The sequence below is a fragment of the Microplitis mediator genome, chromosome 3, assembly GCF_029852145.1.
Source record: "Microplitis mediator isolate UGA2020A chromosome 3, iyMicMedi2.1, whole genome shotgun sequence".
Taxonomy (NCBI): Eukaryota; Metazoa; Arthropoda; class Insecta; order Hymenoptera; family Braconidae; genus Microplitis; species Microplitis mediator.
Window position 1 is genome coordinate 1,187,495 of NC_079971.1, and position 23,730 is coordinate 1,211,224.

Consider the following 23,730-nt stretch of genomic DNA (forward strand, 5'->3'; position numbering starts at 1 on the left):
TACTGAATTATAAAATAGAGAACGAGACGGAGGATAAACACCAAGGAAATCATCATCCTCGAGATCATAAAAACCTTTTATTCAGCCTCAGGACTATCCTTTTGCCGATTTGATCACCGTTAAATTGCTGATCGATGACTTTCAAAGATCACCACTATATATATATACATATATATGGATGTATATATACAGTCATTACGGCATATTCACTTTGATAAACAATTAAATATTTTTTTTACTATCACTATTATTATTATTACTATTATTAGTCTTTATTATTAATCATTAGTAAATAATAATATATATTTATATATATTTATTGGTTTGGTGTTATTAAGATAATTTATTGTTGTTATTATTATTATTATTATTTTATTCTTTGATACACTAGACCTACCACAATCTGTGCGAACTGAGTATTGATTTTATGGAGAAATTTCCGAGGGTGCCCATATAACACAAGATCCTTTTTCTCTCGGGTCATGTGATGCCAAATTGGATTTTCCTGAGAGTGCACCGTTGAAAGCGTACCCTGATATAATTAAATATACGACATATAAGTTTTTCCAATTGGATCAGTTCCATTTAATTTTTTTTTTTTTTTGGTAAATTTCAAAATGGGATTAGAAAAAAAATTCGTTTTTTTTAAATAATTTTCGAAGGGTCGATTTTTGGGTCGGGGGTCACTGGGACTTTTTTTAGAAAATTTTGAGAGCTACAAAAAATGTCACTGATATTTTTGATATTTTTGGTATTTGACTCGAAATTTAAATTTTTTATTCAATTTCCAGGCTTCATTATTTAATTAAAAAGCTTTCAAGGCTTTTAGGGCTGGAAGTATTATCTTTAGAAGAAAAAGTATTAAGAGCTTTTTTGTGGAAAATTTTATGAGCTACAAAAAAGGTCTCATTACGTTTTTTGATATTTTTAATATTTAAGCGTCAGTCGCGGTTTCAAACGAACAAAAAATGAGGGAGCGAAATTTTGATTTTTTTTGTTACTAATTTCGATATATTTATTTATATTTTGTATCAAGTAGTCTGGGCTGTAGTTTTATAGTCAGGAACTATTATAAAGTCTAGTTAGTAGTTTTGTATGATATCGTTTGATTAGTGTCTATAGAACGCAAAATCACGTTACTGACAGGCTCAAGAGGGTGACCAGAGAGTCTCTTGCCAGAGTCATATGTCACAGGCAGACGGTTCACTGGAACACAGAACTGTATTGCGTACAATTCGCGATGCTTTTTCCAATAAAAAAAAAAATAATAATAATAATTTATCCATAGAAAAAGGGAATAGAAGAAAATGAAATTATTCGGTCGTATCAAAATTACCCTCGTCGAGAGCATAATAGAATAATTTTCTTTTTGAACGTCAGAAAAATGTCATTTAGTTTATTTTTTTAGTAAAAAAAATTTTACTGTAATTTGAAATGTTTGATCTCGAAAATAATTTAAATAAGCCCTTGATATATTGATGTTTGTTCATGAAATTTATGTGGACAAGTGCGAAAATGTTGACGTGCGAGTACAAGAGACACTAACATAGAATTCTCTCCTTTCTGTTGGGGTTTTAACAGCTTCATCTCCTCTACTCTCCTAGCAACGCTATTGATTTCCTTCCTTCCCTTCTAGCAGTCAGAACAATGTATACCTTAATATATATATGTACATATATGTCGTAAATTTGAGGACTATTTTTTATTTACTGCAAAAGCAATCGATTTAGCCTTTTTTTAGTTTTTAAATTTGCTCAGGACTCGAGCCAGTGCAAATAGATTTACTCTGCATTTTTTTTTTTTTCACATGAAAATATAATGAATTTTTGTGAGATTTTTTTTATTGATTTGAAAAAAAATAAACCGCGGAATTAAATAATTGAGTTAAAATATTTTAATTACACATCGAGGTTGTGATAATTTTTTTTGACATTGATATGTAATAATTAAAATTATTATTTATTGGATGGGAAAAAAATAAAAATGGAGGAAAAATAGTTGTGAATAATTACTGTTAATTGGGATTTTTTAGAACAAGGTGAGTATTCGAGGTGATTGTTATTAAAATATTGATTTCATTTTTTTGAATAATTAATATGATTCATTGTTAATAAATCATTTTTCGTTTTAAAAATAGAATTTTTAAATTTACGTCAGAGTGAAAATTAAAAATTTAATTATCAATTAATCATAAAATTTTTAATTAAAAATAAATTTCCATTTTTTCATTGAAATTTTTTAAATTCAAAACTTCAATCAATTTTTCGTATTCGTCCAGTGATAAATAATGAAATTTTTAAATTTTCAACCAAAATTATGCGCAGAAAAAAATGATTTGTTTTCAATTGATGCAAAAAATTTTTGGCCAAGTAAAAATTTTGTAAAAAAAATCCCTTTTTTCTGTGCAATTATAAAATTAAAAAATGAACGCAGCTCCAAAAACGACAATAAATTTCCCAAAAAAATCAAATGAACAGCGAATCTGTAACTAAAACGAAAGTAATTTCTCCTTTTGCTTTCTCCTTTTTCCGAATGAACTAAAACCGACAATGATTCTTTCTCCTTGCTCGGAAATTCAGGTCAAGTTCGCCGGCTGCCCGGCTCTCTTTCACTCTCGCTCTCGAGCTCTCAGTGCACAGCACTTAAATTCACCTCTCTCTCGCTCTTAACTCGGAATAATCTCATCCTCAAGTTAAGTTCCGCGCTCATAATATATGCGCGAAACTCTCGACATTACCCATTACACATTACAGATTACATTACACTGCATCCCATTACTTAATACTCCAGCATCATCTCTTATGCTAAATACTCGGTACATGCACACATCCAGCAATTGCACCGACGGACTAGAAATACCACCAACGACAACAACAATATCAAGAACCAACAATAGAACGTTTAACACGAGCATTTCACTTAATGCTCCAATACGTAACCAGCATCACACCGCATTAGTACATCGTTGGTGGTTTCATGCTCCTGCCGATTATGTCAGTGTCAATGGCACTGACGCCTACAATATACTCCTGAGAGTAAGTGACTGTCTATATCATATATATATATCCACCCATATACATTTACCTCCATACAACATATATATATACAAATAAAAACGTGTTACCTTCTTGTAAGTCGCAGTTCGCTGAACTGTATCTCACATTAACTCTTCTTACTTTAATCCCTATATCATTTATCGTAGATCACTACATAAATACATACGCGCACTTGTAAATATTTTACAAATACACTGCCGCTGTTATTTATTTATTTATTTTTTATTTTATTTTTTGTTATTTACCTGGACTCGGTGAATAACGGACTCAAGTCAGGAGCCAAAAAGCTGCATCAGAAGTTGCTTTCTCAAGGTTAAAACCATAAACTTGTTCTTACTATTTTTTACAACTTATAATTATTGTTTCGAGAGTTAATTCAACTCCAATTGCCTCCGATACTAAACTACTGCTATTTTATTTGACGGTTGCCACTCGTCTAAATAATTATTATTTTTACTTTAAATAATTTTGCAATCTATATATACATATATATATGAGCGTAAAAACCCATTGCGTGGAATTAACGCACAGGTGGACCACCTGACTCTTGTCTTGGATCTCTTCTCAGCCTACGCGTCCATTCACACCACATTCGCAGGCTCATTCTCGGAATAAATTTAATGATGTATTTTAATTTTTTAAATATTTAATATTTTCGCGCGCAATTTAAATTTTTGAATTTTATTCCAATCAATTGATTTTATTTAAATTTATTGTTGAGGTAAAGTAAAAAAATGTTAAAAGTAAAAGGAGTAATTGTAAAATAAAAATAAAAAAAATATATCTGAGTAGGTTGTTAGGTTTAATGGATTTAAGTTAAAGTTTAAAGCTTATGCGTTCACTTGTACAGTGTAGTAAATTAGAGGATGGCGTGTTGTTGTCCAGAGCATCGAGGGATGCCGAGACTCATCTGCTACACGGTCAAAGTAAAATAATAAGAAGCAAAAGAAGACGAGCCAGAAGAAGAAGAAGAGGTAGAAGTTGAGGCAAAGAGTTAAAGGTAAAGGAGAAATAAAAGAGGGGAAGTGAATAGAGTGGAAGGAGCCGAAGAAACTCAGAGACTGGATGAAGAGTATGAAGAGAAACATATACAAGACTATACACGGCACCAGAGCCTGAGGGCCCGCTTAATTCCATCTCACTTTCCCGCGGGCTCTCCGCGGTCTTCTGTACTCTGTTGCACTCTCTGGCTTCCGCCAATCAGGTCTAAGCCACGACGAGGATGAGGATGAGCGCTCGCTGAGTACGGAGGGGAATGCCGGTATCGGATGGTATTTAAGGTACCGTGAACCGGCGGCGCACGAGTAGTTGACTTCTGTTTGGTGTGGCGACGTGACAATAAACCCTTAGCCATAAGGGTAAAGTGATTATTTATTTCGCCTGCCGACTTGTGTCTACTTTTTTACTATAGACTTTTTTATAAATATAATTAAGATTACATGTAAATTTATATTTATTTAAATAATTAATTAAAGCTCGCACTGTTTACACCCTGTCATCGGTCTCGGATATAAGATCTACCCCCGCGCGCGCACGCCGGCGTTTTATTTTACTGAACCGCGATCAAGCCTCACTCGATCGCCGGCGCTCGTTCTGACGACACAGACTACGATCTTGCTCCGATTTTATAAATTTATTTATTTATTTATTTATTTATCGACTGACTATTTAAATAAATAAATTATTGTTCAAATATCTAATAATTATATTTTATTTTTAAATATTGAGACGAGGATTTTGTGGTAAACGACACGAACCTTGACGACGAAGATCTTGTTACTTAAGGTAAGCCACAGAAATTTTATAAATATTTTAGTATAGATTTTTTTAACATATTTTTCATACACATCCTGTGAGATAAGTGACAATAAAGTGATGTGAGTGATTAGTGTCTTAGATTTTTTATTTTAAATTTAATTATTATTCCGGAGAAGGGGAATTAAAGCCAAGTAAAGTACAATGTCCTGTACTACGAAATGTACAAGAGACATAAGCACGCGTAAAAGTACAATTAAAAGGCAGTAGTGTGACTCTGAATAACGTAGTAGTAGACGACAGACCCGGCGTGTGAATACCAACGAGTTAATTTTTTAAAATTTTAAAACGCGGTAATTATTGGCGGGTAAAAATCGAATTTAAACTGATGCTATCGGAGTAATTGCGGCGATTGTATTTGTATATTTATATTTTGAATCTAATGGTAATTATAAATGTAATTAGTTGTATTGATTACTATCGATAATTAATGTACTGGTGGCAGGGACCTTAAACTTGTTAATCATGACCAAGTAAAAACTAAATGGATTAACGTTCCGCAAGTCACGCGATTAATAGTTCGTATGAGATTTATTATAATTATTATTGTTAGCTTTTTTTCTTTCATTTTAAAAATGTTACGATTGGGTTTAATAAAGAGCTGAAGGGAATAAAGGAGACGAAGGATCTTTGGATCGAGCCGTACCAACCCAATAGCCGTGGAGAATCGCCGGACGTAAGAATCGTGCTGGCTTGCAAAAAATTATTTTTAAAAGGATAAAGAAACATCGCTCTTAAATAATAATAATAATAATAATAGTTGTAGTTACTGCAGATAAAAAATTTACTGGTAATTGCGCCCATTTTTATTTTCTGTAAAAAAAAAATTTTCGAGTTTTTTAAACTTCTGAAAAATTTTTTTCTACCCATAAAATAGTAAATTTTATTCTGTATTTAAAATTACATATAAGGTCATTCAACTGACACCAGTTATTCGTACGAAATTTTATTTTTTTTTTCGGCAAGAATTTCGCATAGAAACGTTTTGAGAATAAATCTTATTGGCGATGTATATATATGTATATGTATAGGGAGGTATGTGTGTAAATGTGTGCGTGTGTGAGGAGGAATAAAAGATAAAAAGCAAAAAAATTTGAGAATGGAGTACGATACAGTGACTTTCCGCTAGTGTTGCTTCCGTTAGTTGAATTTAAATGAAAAAAGTTTAAGAAATTTGAGTTACGATTAATTGCTTTTGTTTAATTTCGGGGCGGATTTATCGCGGGTGGGATTGTAAGGAATTGGGACTGGAATTGAGACTCGGATTGGAGGGAATAAATAGAACGATTATGTAAAGTATGCGTGAGAATAGGATCGATTTGCAGTCATCCGATGTATAATCGTTATGTGTAGAACGGGTCATGCCGTGCCCGTCGATTACTGGGTTTAACGTTGAAAGCAAATCAAACAAATGGAAATAAAATAAAAAAATGTATATATAAATTGCGTCCACATGGTTTAACGCGTTGGAATTCGATATACGTGCTATGCTTAATAATATAATTTGCCAATCATTTTCTTACTTTTTTTATTTTTTTATAATCGCGTTAGTTCTGTTTCCGATAAAACGTCTAATTGATTTTTTGAATTCACTTTTTATAAAACGTTTTTTTATTAAAAATTAATTTCTTCAATTAAAATCATTTAAAATTTATAAATTAATTTGTAGAAATTTCATAAAATTTTTCGAGCTTTAAATTAACAGCCCACTTTTTTTTAGTACAAAAAATGTAACTTTTGAATGAACATTTATTAAAATTTATATTAAATAAATCTCAGTAAAAAAATAAAAATAATCTTTTGATCTAATCTAAAATTGCTCCATTTTATACCCGCGTTTAAAATTCAAAAAAAAAATTCCGGCGAACGACAGAAAATTACATAAACATGTCATGTGTAATAATAAAATTTAATATCAAAGTATGAATAATAATTAGGAAAAAAAAAGTTGAATTTATTTACGGAAAATTTATTGAAATTTTTTTTGACATCAAAGTAATAAAAGTTAAAAGTTCATTCGGCCATTCGGTTCATTGACTTTGGAAAAAGACTACTGATTAACATAAAACAATATAATCCTTATGTATGTCACAACTGTCAACTAACAACCACGTGGATCTCTTTTTAAATTATTGCCAATAAAATAGTACATTTTTTTTTTTTATTTTTATTGCGATGCTAAACGTAAGACATATATATGTATATATTTTTTAAATTCACAATTTAGCCGCAAACTTGGCATACTTGCATCACTGTCCCACATTTATTTAACAATAATTTTATAAACACGAACAATCGTTTAATTACTCTTAAGCAATTGCATAAATCGTCGTGTACTTCGTTATAGACAAAAGTCTTTCGCGCTATTATATATTATTTGTAACTTACAATTAATTGTTGTTATAAAATCGAAGAACTTGACCTAACAGGTTTACCTTGCACTTTTTATTTTTTTATTATCATTATTACTATTAATTTTTTTTTTTTTTTTAACTTCGACTGAGGTAAGAACGCGAGCCTCTGAATTAAAGTTTATTTAATTGCGTAATTGAGACCAGGTTGCGAGGAATGCGTAGACGAAGAGCCAAAGACCTGAACCTGAACCTGAAGCATCAAAGATCCTCATGCATTGTGTGAGTGAGTGTGTGAGTGTGTTGTTACAAGAGAAAAGAGAGAGTTAAGAATAAAGAGTAAAGAGAATAAAGAGTATTTTCTTTGGCTGTATGCTACTCTGAGTCAAGTGTATTATATATATGTATGGATATATAGTATAGTATACAAGGCTTTGGTCTCGGGAGTAATAAATTTAAGTGTGTGGGTGTGCGTGAGACTCGAGCTGACTCTTGACGACCGAATAATCGGTAACTGGTAACAGGTTGCTGGACCATTCGTTGAGTAATGCACTCGTCTTTGTCAATTTTATAATAAATATATATAGATTTTTGTTGTTACTATTTATTTTATAAATTTATCGAGTCTACTTTGGGTTACGGAGCTTGGAAAAGTTATTTTAGTAAATTGGTGGGAAATTTGAATTTTTAAATTAATTTACCGCCATTTCTTTTCTTTTTTTAAATAAATTTTCAAATGAAAAAATTTTCCCGGGTTTTTATAAAGAAAAAATATGAAAAATTATTTTTAATGAATTGAATAAAATTTTTTCTTAATTAATTTTAAAATAATGGAAGAAAAAATTTATAATGAAAATTAATTTAAAATTAAAAATTTACGTGAACTAAAAAAAAATTATCCATTAAGGGGGATAGCCACTGTGAAATTTAAAAAAAAAAAAAATTTTTTTTATTTTATTAAATCAAAGTGTATATGTTTAAAAGTATGTATCTAGAGTTTTATATGAAAATTCCGAATATTTTTCAAGTTATAGTCATTTTTGTGACAGCGCGTCAACTGACCGCTGCATCGACTAAAAACTTTAAACGCGTTTTTCTCGAAACTACTTTTTTTGAACTGGTGGCATCTGTAATTTGCATAAATATCAACCGATTCGCAACTTTTTTTTTGCCGTATTCGTCTAGTCAGTAGCTAAAGTTGCACGTAGGGGATTTTGAAAATTTTGATTTTTAAGATTTTTTAGGGCTGTTTGAATCCAAAAAAATGAGAAAAAAATAACGAAAAAATTTTTAATATGTCGCCATTTTTTTTCAAATTCAAATTTTCAAAATCTCCCCTGTGCAACGATAACCACATTCATACAAATTACAACGCCGTTTGGTTTTTTTGTTTCTGATAATCCGTTTTTGAGTTAGAGATGACACCGTGGTGGGGGAAATTTTTTTGTTGCTCCACAAAAATGCTTATAACTTTGTAACAACATGATATTTTTTAATGAAAATTTGGGAGAATTATCTTCAATGTATACTTTAGAAAACAAAAAAAATCCAATCCCCAAATTTCTTTATTATTCCAGTCAAAAAAATTCCCGAAAATCACCTATTTTTTCGATCCTCACAGTGGCTATCCCTTGATAAATTGGTGGGAAATTTGAATTTTAAAATTAATTTACCGCCATTTCTATTCTTTTTGTTTAATAAATTTTCAAATAAAAAAATTTTCCCGGGTTTTTATATAAAAAAAAAAATATGAAAAATTATTTTTAATGAATTGAATAAAATTTTTTCTTAATTAGTTTTAAAATAATGGAAGAAAAAATTAATAATGAAAATGAATTTAAAATTTAAAATTCACGTGAACTAAAAAAAAATTATCCATTAAATGGCAATAAAATTATAATTTAAAATGCTGGGATTTATAGTAAACAATTTAATTAAAAATAATAATCAGATAAATAATTAATGAGTAATTAAATAAAAATGATTTTTTTCCGATAAATGAGGTTTGTTTATTAGTAAATAAATAAAGACACCCGGTAGATTTGTTGAAGAAAATATTACAGAGTTGTACCGAGATAATTTATGCACAACGACATTCCTGGTCTAAAATATTTATGAGTAGTTTTAACCAGGAGCAAAGTAACGAGAGGATGTTACAGTCTGGCGACGAGTAATTACAAAATATTGAATTGCATTGGTAATAAACAAGATAAAAATTTAAAATCGATTGAAATAACTGGTGGGTAAAATTAATGGATAAATGTTAAGTAGAAGTTGTGCAAAAAATTGCGGGAATAAAAATTCAAACTCCACACTGTGATGGATAAAAGATTTTTTAATAAAAGTACAACGCGGGGTAGTAATTTTATCGTGAGATTAATCTCCGGGCAAGAGAGAAGTCTTCCGTGGGTTGTCTAGTAACGGTAAAGCTCCACGATCGACTTGTTGTACCTTCTAAACGGTTAATTATATTACACGACCGGTAATTAGTTGATATAGCTCGTCACATTTGTACTACTCAACTTCCGAAAGACATGATCATATTCCTAATTTATTTATTTATTTTTTTAAAAAATAATATTGTCTTAATTAATCCCCAATTACTCGAATTCTGAACAATAATTACAATATAAATCATTAATAAATCATTACACCGTGTAAAAAATTTTTTTCTCACTGCATAACGGCACTGAGGTGTAAAAAGATCAGATTTATTCGTGGCTCACTCATTATACAAGTAAGATGATCCGATTATTATTATTACAGCAATTAAATCTCTGTAACACTGAGAATATAATTAATAGTTACTTCACTTTAATACATTTTTATATTTTTTATAAATTTCTCGGCAGTTTATTTTATTTTTAAACTTTTTAAATTAATAAATCATAAATCTTTAATTTTATTATTTTACTGCGGGTATTTTGGACCGAAATTTAAAAAAAAAATTTTTGAATTTTGAAATTAATAAAATTTTTAAAAATTGGCGCGAATTTTTAAAATTTAAATTTTCAACTGATATTTAAAATTTTTTCATAAAAAATTTTTCTAGTGAATTTTCTTAGTAAAAAAAAAAAAGTTAACGTTTCAGTACATAAATAAATATATAAACAAACATATTCTGTAAGTAAAATGCAGGCAGTGAATAAAATTATAAAGTAGCTTAGCTGTGCACTTTCGCACGCGGACAATTAAAAATAAATCAGGAAGATTATAACCGCTATTATGTTCATCCAAGTGAGACACCCTAAACCTCTAAGCAGCTCGAATGCTCACTATATCTATTTAATGTCTTCTACGAACACGTCATTAAACTCGAAAACCAATGAGATAACTCTGAGCTTAAACTTTTAAGTCATAGTATAAACTAATAATTTTATTTAAGTGGAACGATTAAACTTTATAAGGGATGACAATATATTGGAACGGTGATGATAAAAACATGCCGATGGATGGTGACATGACCATGGTACTTTACGCCAAGTACTTTTACCTCGATTTAGATCGATCTGGAATATATATCGTGGAATCGAGTGTATCTTGCCGAGCGAAAAGACTCATGAATTATTCCAACAAGGAATCCTTCTTACTCCTTTACCTCCTATTCCAACACAGCCAACTATATCTTCTTCCACAGCCGTACCACGACAAGATACTGTACTCTATACGCGTTTATCGTTTCCTACTGTCATTTATTAAGGATCATCTGCTCCAACAAAACCACCGCCTTTTTTTTACCTGCACTTGTACTCGTTTTCTATAGAAGACTATAATTTTTTATCGTGTATACGAATAATTTTATTTCGCTAAATTTTCTTAAATTTTTATTTCGTCATTCGTGAAAATCATTTTTCAAATTTCCCTTTTATCTAGAATTTATAAATTTAATTTTTAAAAAATTTTTATGCAAAAACCCCGACTGGGAATCGAACCCAGGACCTTTCGGTCCATAAGTGGCAAAAATTGACTTCGTCCATCTTACGGCTGCATTGACTCGAAAAATGGTTTCACGCATCAATAAAATAAAGTTTATACTCTCTAAACATGAATTAGTGGAAATTTCATTAATTACGTTAGTGAAGCAGTATTCACTTCATAATCAGTGTATTTAAATAACAAATTAGTGAATTCTCACTAATAAATTTAGTACTATAATTTTCACTAGCAAATTAGTGATTTTCACTACTGAACTAGCGATATTTTCATAATTTCTACAAGTGAAACTGTTATTCACTTCTTAATTTATGAATTTCACAATTTTACTAGTAACTTTAACTAGCAAATAATTAAATATTTTACTAGATATAAATATAATTAATAATTACGGTGGTATTTTTAAAAATTTTAATAAAAAACTTTCAAAATAAAAAAAAATAGAAGTACAGAACAATAATATATTTATATGAAGAGTACGTCAATCATAACATCACGGATTTTTTATTTCTTCATCAGTTATTGTTTGGTATCATAACGAATATACTATTTACACTCACGCGATCACATGCGTAAGCCAGCGCAGTGGATAGCATCAAAGACTTTGAATCGGAAAGATGCAGGTTCGAGCCCAGCAGTCACCGGGATTTTTTCATCAATCAAAATCATGTATACTTCTTCTAAGTAATGATTCTAATACATTAATCACATTTCGGATCTAATTACAAGTGTCTTATATTTTTTTTCGCAATATAATATTTTTTTTCACCGATGAAATCAGTGGATTCCCATATTCACTTTTCAATTTAGTGGATTCTCATATTCACTTATCAAATCAGTGAATTTCAATATTCACATATTCATTTAGTGAATATTCACTAATTCTGCGTGGTACGATTTTAGCATTGACAATTAGTGAATATTCACTTGAAATTAGTGAAAAATCACTAATTCATATTTAGAGAGTAAAATAATTTAAAAATCCAGAGCAGAGTATTGTCATTATTATTATTATCGGTTCCGAGTAATGAAAGAGTTTTAACAGAGGATAGCATTTTCGAGGTTAGCGAACTGAGTACTAAATATACTAGGAACTTTAGAACACATAACATTACATTGGTAATGTATATATGTAGTGCGATAATGAGGACAGTGAACAAAACGATCAGTGAGAATCGGTAGCTGTATTGGATTGGCTGGGCAATAGTTTGCGTGACCGGTATATAGTAATCGCGATAAAAGGTTTGTAGCAAAGAAACAAGTGCTACTGTTGTAGTCAGTACTGTGTTGAGAGTTGAGAACTACCAAAGAATAAGAATGTCGGTCGTGCGGGACTCGCCACACGTTGGTCCAGAAGCATGTCCCCGTGGCCCAGGTGGAGGAAGAAAATCTCTCTTAGTTATATTCTCTCGGTTAAACTCTCGTGTACGGCAAAAGTAAGGTGGATATCCATTTGTACGGGTATAAATAGAACGAGTAAGAAGAAATCTCGGGTGAGAAGAAATAAAAGAGACGAACGAGGTGAGTGAAAAATAATGTGGATGAACCGGATGCAGGGGCCATGGGCAAAAGCCACCCACTGGACTGCAGTGTCCTCCACCTTCTTCACGTCCCCATCTGATTGTAAATACGTGTGCAATTGTTTATTTAACTCGGTACTTTTATTATTATTGCCACTAAGACTACTGTGGAGGAAGAACGAGTCGAGCGGGCTAAGGGCGAGATCGAACATGCCCGAGGTGCGAGGTTAACTCTGCCTCTTATGGTCCGGTCATATTCGACATGCCTTTCAACGACTTACGATTCCACCGTGTCGCAGATATCTTTTATCTTTTTTATCTCATTAAATGCGTCAACGCATTATAAATTATTCACTTTTTTTCCTCGTGAAAAAGTTCATTATGCAGAAGATTCACGGTTCGAATCCCGCTCAAGGATTTTCTCTATAAACATTTTTTTTTTTACATAATTAATTACCTGCCTTTGAATAGAATCTGAAATTTCAAGATTTAAAGTCCAGATAATAATTAATATTAATAATCTTTAAAAAAATTATTTGCTTAGAGTTGAAAGTTGCGTGCAAAGTTTGCGGTTCGAGTCCCAGTCAGACTTTTTATCATTTTTTTTTTTTTTTTTTTATTCAATTTTGGATGATAAAAATTAATAAAGACATCATGGAAAAATTTTTTTGCGGTGAAAAAAAAAGTTTCGCGTAAAATTTACCGCAAATAAATGGAAGAAACGTTCATTAAGATAAAAAAAAGTAAAGTAACATATATATGATTCAGAAAGGGAAAAACACTCTTACATAGTAAAGACAACGGTCCGTTTGTCCTGACAGCGTGTCTACGTGTCTACAGACGGGTAGTCTTCACGGAGTTACGGACCAGTTTTCTTTCCGGGCATTGCGATCACCGGGACTGTACTGTAAATAGTCCATGGCAAACTAACTACAGAACTAAATGGATAAGAGTAAAAAGATTTGAACAAACACTTGGACACAAGACATAAGACATACATATATATAGATAGATATATATTTCAAGTCAATTCTTAAGAGCTGCGTAAGGTGAAATCAGCAAATGCTTCCTGGATTCATCGACATCCACAGTACTAACAATAACAATAACAACTAACAACTTCTCAAGCTGTACTTGTCCCTCGGTCACAAACCATCTTAAGCTAGCCGGCAATATTCTCATTCAATCACGTTCCTTGACCTCATACTCGATCTCTTAAACTCGAGATCCAGGTGGGCGGTAATTAAAAAAACATCAACTTATTCAACAACAATATACACATCTACTGTAATTATTTAATGTAAGTTCGTTAACCCCGGTTTTATTAAATCTCATATATTTATAATCGCGTAACGTTAAATCATAACACCGTTGTCTTAATTATTTTATCTAAAATATTATGTTTATGTATTTTGAATAATTTAAATTTTTGGGTATTAATTTAAATTATTATGTTTATTTTAGAGGAGTTGAGCAAATAGGATTAAATCTGTTTGTGTGTGAATTAAAAATTTAAATAGTCGTTTAGTTGAAAAATATGTTTTGAATATTGACCGCGGGGTTTTTTAACAGGTTATTTTAATTCATTATGCCGAGTAAACATTTTCGGATTAGACTCGAGGGATTAATTTATACCGGGTAATTTTGAAATAATGGAATAGTGCACTGTCAAAAATTTACGGAGTGAACACAGATTAAATCCAGAGTAAATTTGAAGCGGGTGTTAATTTTTTTTTAAATTTTTTTGGAGTAAAATTCATTTTGAAGGAGAGTTTATTTTAAATTGAGGGATCAGAGTAAGCGTGGATTTAAATAAAATCCAGATCACTACACTGTAAAAAATTCGCGGAGTGAATGCGGATTAAATACGGAGTGAATGAATTTTAAATTATTCACTCCCCTCGGAGTAAAATTCACTCCGGAGGGGAGTTTTAAAAATATTTTTAATAAAATATAACTCCACTAAGTGAAATCGAAATAAAAATTCGCGTATTACAGTACTGATTCGCACAGACGCACACACGCGCACACCCGAACACACACATGCACATATTCGCACACACCCAATCAGACACACACACACATTCACATAAACGCACACACCCGAACACACACACGCACACATTTGCACACTCGCACGCGCATTCACGCACGCACACACATCCACAGACACGCACACACACGCTGTTTTTAACAATTTAATATAAATTAATTTAAATGTTAAAACTCCGGACCGGAGGGAATTCAGAGTGAAATAAAATCCGCATCACTCCGAGATCAATCCGCTAAAAAAAACTCCCGATTCACTCCGCATGCGGAGTGATTTTTTTTAAAACTCCGTAACTCCGAGTGGCGGAATGAATTCGGATTTAATTTCAATCCGGATTTTTTACAGTGTACAAAATCACTGTGCCGGAAAAATAAATTTCGTATTTACTCCGTATGCAGAGAATTTTTTTTTAAAACTCCGGAACTCCGAGTGACGAAGTGAATTCGGAGTGAAATGAAATCCGTAATCGCTACCGAGTATTCATAGTGTGGTTCTGCGAGTTTTAAATGAGCGAATAACAATTTTGATAATTTTTGTTATTGTTATTGTTATTATATTTAATTATACGTGTGAATAAGATGATGGGGGTTTATTAAACAATGAGAGAGAAGTATCACCGTTAGCTTCGGTGTTTGGAGGATGATAATTATTGAGAGCCGCACCTGCTTTACATAACGGATTACATCCGCTGTGAGAGTTATGGACCGTGTTAAATATCATCTCTTATATATTTACATTTTTTTCCCTTTTTCTTAACTTATTTCTTTCATGCCTTTTTTTACTTTCAATTTCTATAATTTATTCAATACTGACCATACTAAATGCTATTTAAATGAAAATTTACTTTTGCACCCACGGAATTATAATCTACTTTTTTTTTTTTATAAAAACAAGTCGGCTTTAGTAGTTTATATTTTTTTCAAAATTGCCGCGCATTTTCAAATTTTATCAGTTTACGAATTATTAATTTTTGAACAAATTTTAGTAGACTTCTTTTTTTAAAAATTAGTTTATATAAAAAATATCAGAACATGAATGAAAATTTTTTTAAAAACAAAATTTCGGAAGTAGAAGTCATAAAAAAAAGTCTGATCTTTCAGATAAACGTCAGCCCACCTGTTAATTTTTATTAGTTTCTAAGTTATGAAATTTCAAAGTCCAAAAAAATTTTTCAATGGAATTTGTAATTAAAAAAAAATTATTTCATAAAGGAAATTAATTTTACAAAAAGTTGCTCGTAGTTCGGATTAAAAAAAAACATAAGATTTTAATCACGAATTGTTGGATGAATTAAATAGGAAAAAAAAAACAATAGTGGAAAATTAGTAATGCTAGTATGGGAAAATATGTGGATGTATACATGTGTGTATATAATATGTAATGCTTATGGAGGAGTGAAAAGATTAAGTGTTGTAGATAAATACGTTGATTATGAGAGTGTAAGTAAGTCATGGATGAGACTTACGTAATTTGTTTGAATGAGATGGAACGTTGCGTGAATATTCACGCTCAAGATCATCGTCTACATTAAAGTTACACGGTTACTATTTTTTTTTTTATATCAAACATTAAACGATAAATCTTGGTAAAATATATACGTGTATCAAGATATTTATGTGTAATGCACATACATATTTGTGTTCATGTACGTCAGGAGCTTTTGACAAAGCGCATTAATGTGTTAAGATTTAATTGATCGTCTAGATAAAGATGACATCATTTTCCGAATGATAAAATCTTACCGAGGACATTTACGTTCATTCTTTTTTTTTTTTTTTTATCAAAAAGGGGATTTATGAAAAATTAATATTTCTAAAAATAATTATTAGAAAATTTCAGTTTATGGAAAATTTCAAATTGTAGAGAAAATCCTCAATTTTTAAAAAAACAAATATCCAATTTTTCGTCCGGGTTATAAATTTTGAATTTGAACAAAATTTTGAAATTTGAATTTTTTAGAAAAAATGAATTCTTAGAAAAATTATCAAAGTTCAATAAAAAATAATTTTGAAAAATGAAAATTGTAGACAAAGGCTCATTTTTCAAACGAACAAATTTTTAATTTTCTTTGGCCCGAAAAATGAATTTTTTAAATTTTACTGAAATTCCCCCCAAAAAATTCAAACCCGTGACTGCACTTTTATTACCCCACTGGATGTAAATTTACGGAGATAAAAAAAATTAGCGATCCTTAATGATAAAATAATTCAGCACTTAAGCTAAAAAAACCAAAGCGACGTTATAAAAAAAAAGTCTGAACTTGATCACGATAATTACTAAATCTGCATAAAGTTCTCAGATGAATTATATATAAGTCTTAAAATAATTTCCTCATATAAAAATAAATTAACGGTAAAATTTTTTTCTGCAAATGCAACATACACACGATCCTTTCCGTTTTATTAAAGCATACACTCAAGATAACTTTTTTCCTCATCCTATCGCGTAACATCCACCGCGATTGTACACGCGATTCTATAAATAGCTCGGCTTTTGCATTACATTTAACCGCGACCTGTTGCTCGAGCACCCTCTACTCTCTCCCTCAAGCTCTCAAGCATCCGTAAAAACCAAAGAAAAATATTTAAAAATAATAACAATAAAAAAATGTATTTACTATTCAGTAATCGGAGCCCTCGAGAATTTAAAATAATAAAAATATTTAAATATTAGCAACCGCCTCTTCGCATATTTCGACCGCCCACAAAACCACTTCGTATACATCCTCATATTTTTTTTACATTACATACTTCCTATATTTCATCTCACATTCCCTCATATATCCACTTACACTTACACTTAAATAAATCCACAAGTTAAATAAATTTTACACGGAAGCTTAAATTCACTTTTTCCCTTCCGCTAATTATCATAATTACTTTCGCACGCTCATCAATTTATAATTATTCAATTTAATTAATTACTCATGATTAGTGATGCAAAGCAGATAAATTCTCCGACAATTATATGGACAACTGACCACCAGAAAATTTACTATCAATAATTTTTTGAATTTAATGCCGGTTCCCGCGCCAACTTCATTTTTTATCACTTCGCATTTAAGGGATAGCCACTGAGAAATTTCAAAAACAAAATTTTTTTTTTTTTATTAAATCAAAGTGTATATGTTCAAAAATATGTATCTAGAGTTTTATATGAAAATTCCGAATATTTTTCAAGTTGTAGTCATTTTTGTGACAGCGCGTCAACTAACCGCTGCGTCGACTAAAAACTTTAAACGCATTTTTCTCGAAACTACTTTTTTTGAACTGGTGGCATCTGTAATTTGCATAAATATCAACCGATTCGCAACTTTTTTTTTTGCCGTATTCGTCTATTCAGTAGCTATAGTTGCACATAGGGGATTTTGAAAATTTTGATTTTTAAGATTTTTTAGGGCTGTTTGAATCCAAAAAAATGAGAAAAAATAACGAAATAATTTTTAATATGTCGCCATTTTTTTTCAAATCCAAATTTTCAAAATCCCCTATGTGCAACGATAACCACATGCATACAGATTACAACGCCGTTTGGTTTTTTTGTTTCTGATAATCCGTTTTTGAGTTAGAGATGACACCGTGGTGGGGGAAATTTTTTGTTGCTCCACAAAAATGCTTATAACATTGTAACAACAAGATATTTTTTAATGAAAATTTAGGAGAATCATCTTCAATGTATACTTTAGAAAACAAAAAAAACCCGATCCCCAAATTCTTTTATTATTCCAGTCAAAAAAATTCCCGAAAATCACCTATTTTTTCGATCCTCAGTGGCTATCCCCCTTAAATAGAAATTTTTTGCCAATTGTCCAGGAAATCATTTCATAAAAAATTCAGCGAATTTCTCGTGATTTCAGTGAACATAAAAATGACAAATTTCGCATCACTAATCCTGAGATTTCCAATAAATAAAAAAAAAACCCTAAGGAACTGCTAGGATGTCGCGAATCAATTAGAGCCAACATGAAAACCCACTGGGAATTAACAAACTACTTGTGTACTTAATACCTTCGAGGGACTTGCCAATCAATTAGTACCTACACGTTAAAATGCACATGCGCATTGTCGATATTTAATTTCTTTCAGCCCCCAGAATTTTTTAATTTAACAAAAAAAAATCCTACTCCCGAGTTTATTTATCAAACAATTTTCATTTATTTATTTATTTATTTACCTATATATATATAGTATGTATATATAGATGTGTATGAATAATGCGTGTGTAAGAGAGGTTTTGATGGCACACAAGTGCGAGTGTGCCGTTAGTAGCCTGGAGGCTGGAGCGTACCACTCGTTGACCATTACCGTGGAACGCGGAATATGATTACCCCTTATACACTTTAGAACTTTAAATATTTATCTCGGACCGTGACTGTCAAAGATTATTTATAAATAATAAAATATAAACCTCGTGTTAAAACATAATAATCATTTAAATTAATAACCCGATAATAATTATTATTATTCGTTATTTTTTTCAGGATGATGTGGGAGAATGCCGGGCGCTACCGGCCCGGATTAATTCTGTGGCTCCTGATAATTATATCCCATTCAATAAACTCCGGTAAGTAAATAAATGAAATCAAGGCAGGCATGTAAAATATTATTTTGTCGGCAGTAACCTCTTGGTTGCGTGCAATTGCTCAGTATCTGGCAGTAAGAGCTTCCTGAATCGCGTATCTAAGGACTAGCACTGGCATTAGCACCAGTACTAGACTTAGAGTTAACCAATGGGTGTAAACTGCAGTGGTCCAGGCTGCGTTAGCGGGATAATGGGTGCTCAGTACAAGCATTATTCTCTCATCTTCTTCACTGGCTCTTTTATTCGTCGGCAATCCGGGCACACAGCCAAGCTACAAAACAGCATCAGCATCAGCATCAGCGGCAAATACGCTTAGTTCCTTACTAGTAAGTTGTATGGGTCATCCAAACGACTTGGAGACCCATCCCGCGACTCCTCCCGCGGAGCTCCTTCTTGTCTTTATACCTCGGTACATACATAGGTTATAAGCAAACCAACTAAGCAATAGCCAACAGCCAACGGCAACAGCCAACAGCCAACGGAGAAGCTTTGAGTTTAGTATACTCGAGCTGTAACTTCCGTAAAAGTCCAGCCGGTTTTCTTCGCCAAGGTTAAGGACCTAGAGCTACATAAGATACTTATTTAGCTCCATGAACATTTTTAATACTACTTTTCATGTTTATATCGATCGGGTTTTATTGTTTTCCGAAGGCAAGTTAATAAATAAGCCAAATGTTGACCCAGTGTGCCAAGTTATCGGAGTTTAATCAGCTGATTAGATAGTGGAGCCGATCAGGGCCGTGAGAACATTGAAAAGAGGCCATATTGTTACCTTTGTACATCATTATACATATATAGATATATATATGGATGTATGTATGGATGTATGTATGGATGTATGTAAGAGTAGATCTATTCAGCAACGATGCCCCGTATACGCGGTGTTTTATTCTCTCGTATGTGTGTTGATTCTGTTTCTGCAGGCTACTTGCTGAGGTCAGTCACGGTCAGAGAGACTCCGATGTAACGGACCCGTGTGGGTGCAACGTCAGCGTGACACGGATTAAGCGATAGTACTAGTAACATCTCCAGTAATTCGCGAGAGAACCAAGATCAAGATCTCCTTTGACATATTATATAAGTCACACTTTTTTTTTTTTTTTTTCGTTATATTCCACTATCTATGCATACGTATTTATATATATATATATATAGAGAGAGAGAGATGTGCATAGATAGATACATGGATGCTTACATGTACAAGTGAATTAATTATTCGTGAGAGAATAATTTCGCGAGGTCAAACGAAATTGTAAACAGTTATTCTATAAATTGCATTACAAACTTGTTTGATTATTTATTTTTACTTTAAATTATTTGAGCTGGGGTTCAAAGTTTTGAAGAAACGGAGGCAAGATGGGCCAGTTCAAATTTTTTAATAAATGAAATTTAATCTACTTTGAAATTTTTTTGTACACAGAAAAAAAAAATTTTCTTGAGACAAGAAAAAATTTCTCGGTTCAAAAAATTTTTTTTTGCTCTAAAAAAATTTATTCTCGTTTCAAAAAATTTTAAGTTTTAAATTTATAATTCAAAAAATTTCTTGAGGCAAGTAAAAATTTTTTTGGGACAAATAAAAATTTCTTGCACTACGAAATCCTTTTTTTTCTGTGTAAAATATGAGGAAGAGAAATTCGGGGTAAAATAGGTAATTTTAAATTTTCAAATTTCATTTGAATGGGAAAAATAAATTTTGAGGATTCGTGAGTTGAGTAAAAAAAAATTTTTGATTTTTTTAGACGGCCCATTTTGCCTCGGGTAGTAAATTTAAAAAAATTTGACCTGACCCCTATTAAAATATCCTTAAATTATATATTTTATATCCGAATATTTAAATATCGATACATCCGCACATCCGTAATAAAATACGCGGCATTAATTAAAATAATTATTCAAATTTAAAAATAATCTTATGTAAAAAATACTTATTCTTAAAAAAAAAAAAAGAACAAAACAGGTAACGATTAAAATTACAACCGGTCTCGGACGTAATGTGCCCAAAGAATTTGATTGCATCCTCAGGTTTCCGGGTTCACTGGAGTCTGGGGCCCGGAGCCGTCCTCTCAATAATTGCCAAGATAACGCACTAAATTAATTGACGCGTTAAATTTAATAAACTTTTCTTACCGATAACCGTTTCTTAATAAAAATAATATTTATTACCACTATCATTACCATTACGCAGAAGAGTGAGTAGTAAAAAATTTAAAAAAAAAAAAAACGAACTGAATGAGTAAGGCCATTCCAAAAATCTCTCGACGTAAACTTATATTTCTTCTTCTAAACATTTTTTACAAGCTTTTAAAAAAATATTTTTTTTATTGGGTCAACAACCGATCCGTTATATAGTCGGTCGATCCTTAGCTATTTATTCAGAGGATCAAACGTCGTCACGCGTAACTCGTAAATACCGTAATCCAATTGTTTTATACTATTTTTTACAATCGATTCTATTCAATAACGATCGATCTATTAGCTAATACACTTTTTATTTTAAACTTAAACTTTCATCATAATTTATTTTGTTTTTATCATTTATAAGTCAATTAATTTTAATTTTTTCAGCAATAATTTAAAAAACCCGAATTTTAATTGAAAACTGAACCTACGAAAAAAAAAACTCTAATCTAAGATTTGAAATTTAATTTTCAATTTTTTTTCAAATTTTCTACTCTCACCTTCGGTTCAAATGACAATTTTCCCGCGGGTTCTAAAATCCTAATTTCCACCCTACACAGAAAAAAAGGATTTCTTGGCGCGAAAAATTTTTTCTTGTTCTAAGAAAATTTTTACTTGACCCAAGAAATTTTTGTATTATAAAGTGAAAACAAAACTTTTCTTGGGGTAAAATAAAATTTTCTTGGAACAATAAACAAATTTTCTAGGCGAAAAAAAAATTTTTGTCAGCAATAATTTTAAAAAATCGAATTTTAATTGAAAACTGAACCTACGAAAAAAAACTCTAATCTAAAATTTGAAATTTAATTTTTAATTTTTTTTCAAATTTTCTACCCTCACCTTCGGTTCAAATGACAATTTTCCCGCGGGTTTTAAAATCCTAATTTCCACCCTACTCAAAAAAAAAAGGATTTCTTGGCGCGAAAAATTTTTTGTATTATAAAGTGAAAACAAAACTTTTCTTGGGGTAAAATAAAATTTTCTTGGAACAAAAAAATTTTTTAGGCGCGAAAAAAATTATTGAGCCAAGAAAAATTTTTGTCTTCAATTCATAATACAAAATATTTCTCGCGCCAAGAAATTATTTTTTTCTGTGTAGGTGCGTAATAACTTTGAATAAAAAGTTACAACCAAATTTTTGAAAATTTCAATGGCAATTATTTTCAAAAATAAAAAATAAAATTTGACAAGTAGCAATAGAGTTAACATACTCGATAATGCTTTTAAATAGACAGATTATTTATTAATAAAGAGATTTCTAATACGAAACAGTTAAACTATAATTGATTTGATTGCGCAATAAATCATGATTAATAAAATGGTAATTATCTTTGGTGTTCATAACGCGTTAAACGTGTAATAATACGTCGTACGTGCCAAGTGTCGTTATACGTGATGGACCTCAGTCATAGACAGCAACAAAGACATTCAGACATAAATAGAGACAAAGACAGGAACAGAAACGGGCAGAGACAGGGACAGGGATGATGGAGACAGAATGTAAAAGAAAAAGAAAAAGACGTAGAGTAAGCACGCGGTATTTTATTCTCGTCTGCAGAACAATCAAAGTGCGACATAAAAAAATCTAAATAGAAAGGAAGAAATAAACAATAAGTTGTCCATTCATCTCTTACATTCCGTACAATTCGATTAGTCGGAAATAACTTAAGTGTATTTGCAATTCGCAAGCAAACTTTGTTTTTATTTTATTGCTCGTCTATAGTCTATACTCAACAGTCAATAGTATATTTTATCTCTATGAAATTACCATGTTACTTTTTCTACCTTTTTTTTTAATAATAATTCACGGTCGTTGTTCACTTAAACGACGTTAATGTCTAATGTACAGACATATCCAGACACAAGACGTATGCCACTACACGCATTAGCTTACTATGGAATTCTTAAGACGAGACACGCATCTAAACCTTATTTATCGATTATACGCACATATAAATACGCTGATCGATCAATCCTGACCCGAGGTTCTCGGAAAATCTTTTTCCATATCGTCCCTATAATTTAGTCAAATCACGCGTGGGAAATTTATATCTGCCGCTCATATATTTAGACAACAGCAAAGTCTTTTTATAATTTAAATTCAAATCTACACTGTAAAAAGCGCGGTGTTAAAAATGGACTCGTTTTAACTCCGCCCGGTGTAAAAATTAAATTACACCGGTGTAGGAGGAGTAATACACCGGTGTTAAAAATACCGGTGTTAAAGCGGGGTAACCGGTGTAAAA

General features: G+C 31.2%; 1 protein-coding gene across 1 annotated transcript in view; it reads left to right on the forward strand.

Annotated features, from left to right (window-relative positions):
• Nucleotides 1-4,362: 4,362 nt before the first annotated feature.
• Nucleotides 4,363-23,730, forward strand: part of LOC130664399 (titin) — a 32,586-nt gene continuing 13,218 nt past the window's right edge. Inside the window, exons 1-2 of the mRNA XM_057464231.1 lie at nucleotides 4,363-4,841; nucleotides 19,206-19,288. Coding sequence (XP_057320214.1) covers nucleotides 19,207-19,288 — 82 coding nt within the window. The 5' untranslated portion in view covers nucleotides 4,363-4,841; nucleotide 19,206. The remainder of the gene's footprint in view (nucleotides 4,842-19,205; nucleotides 19,289-23,730) is intronic.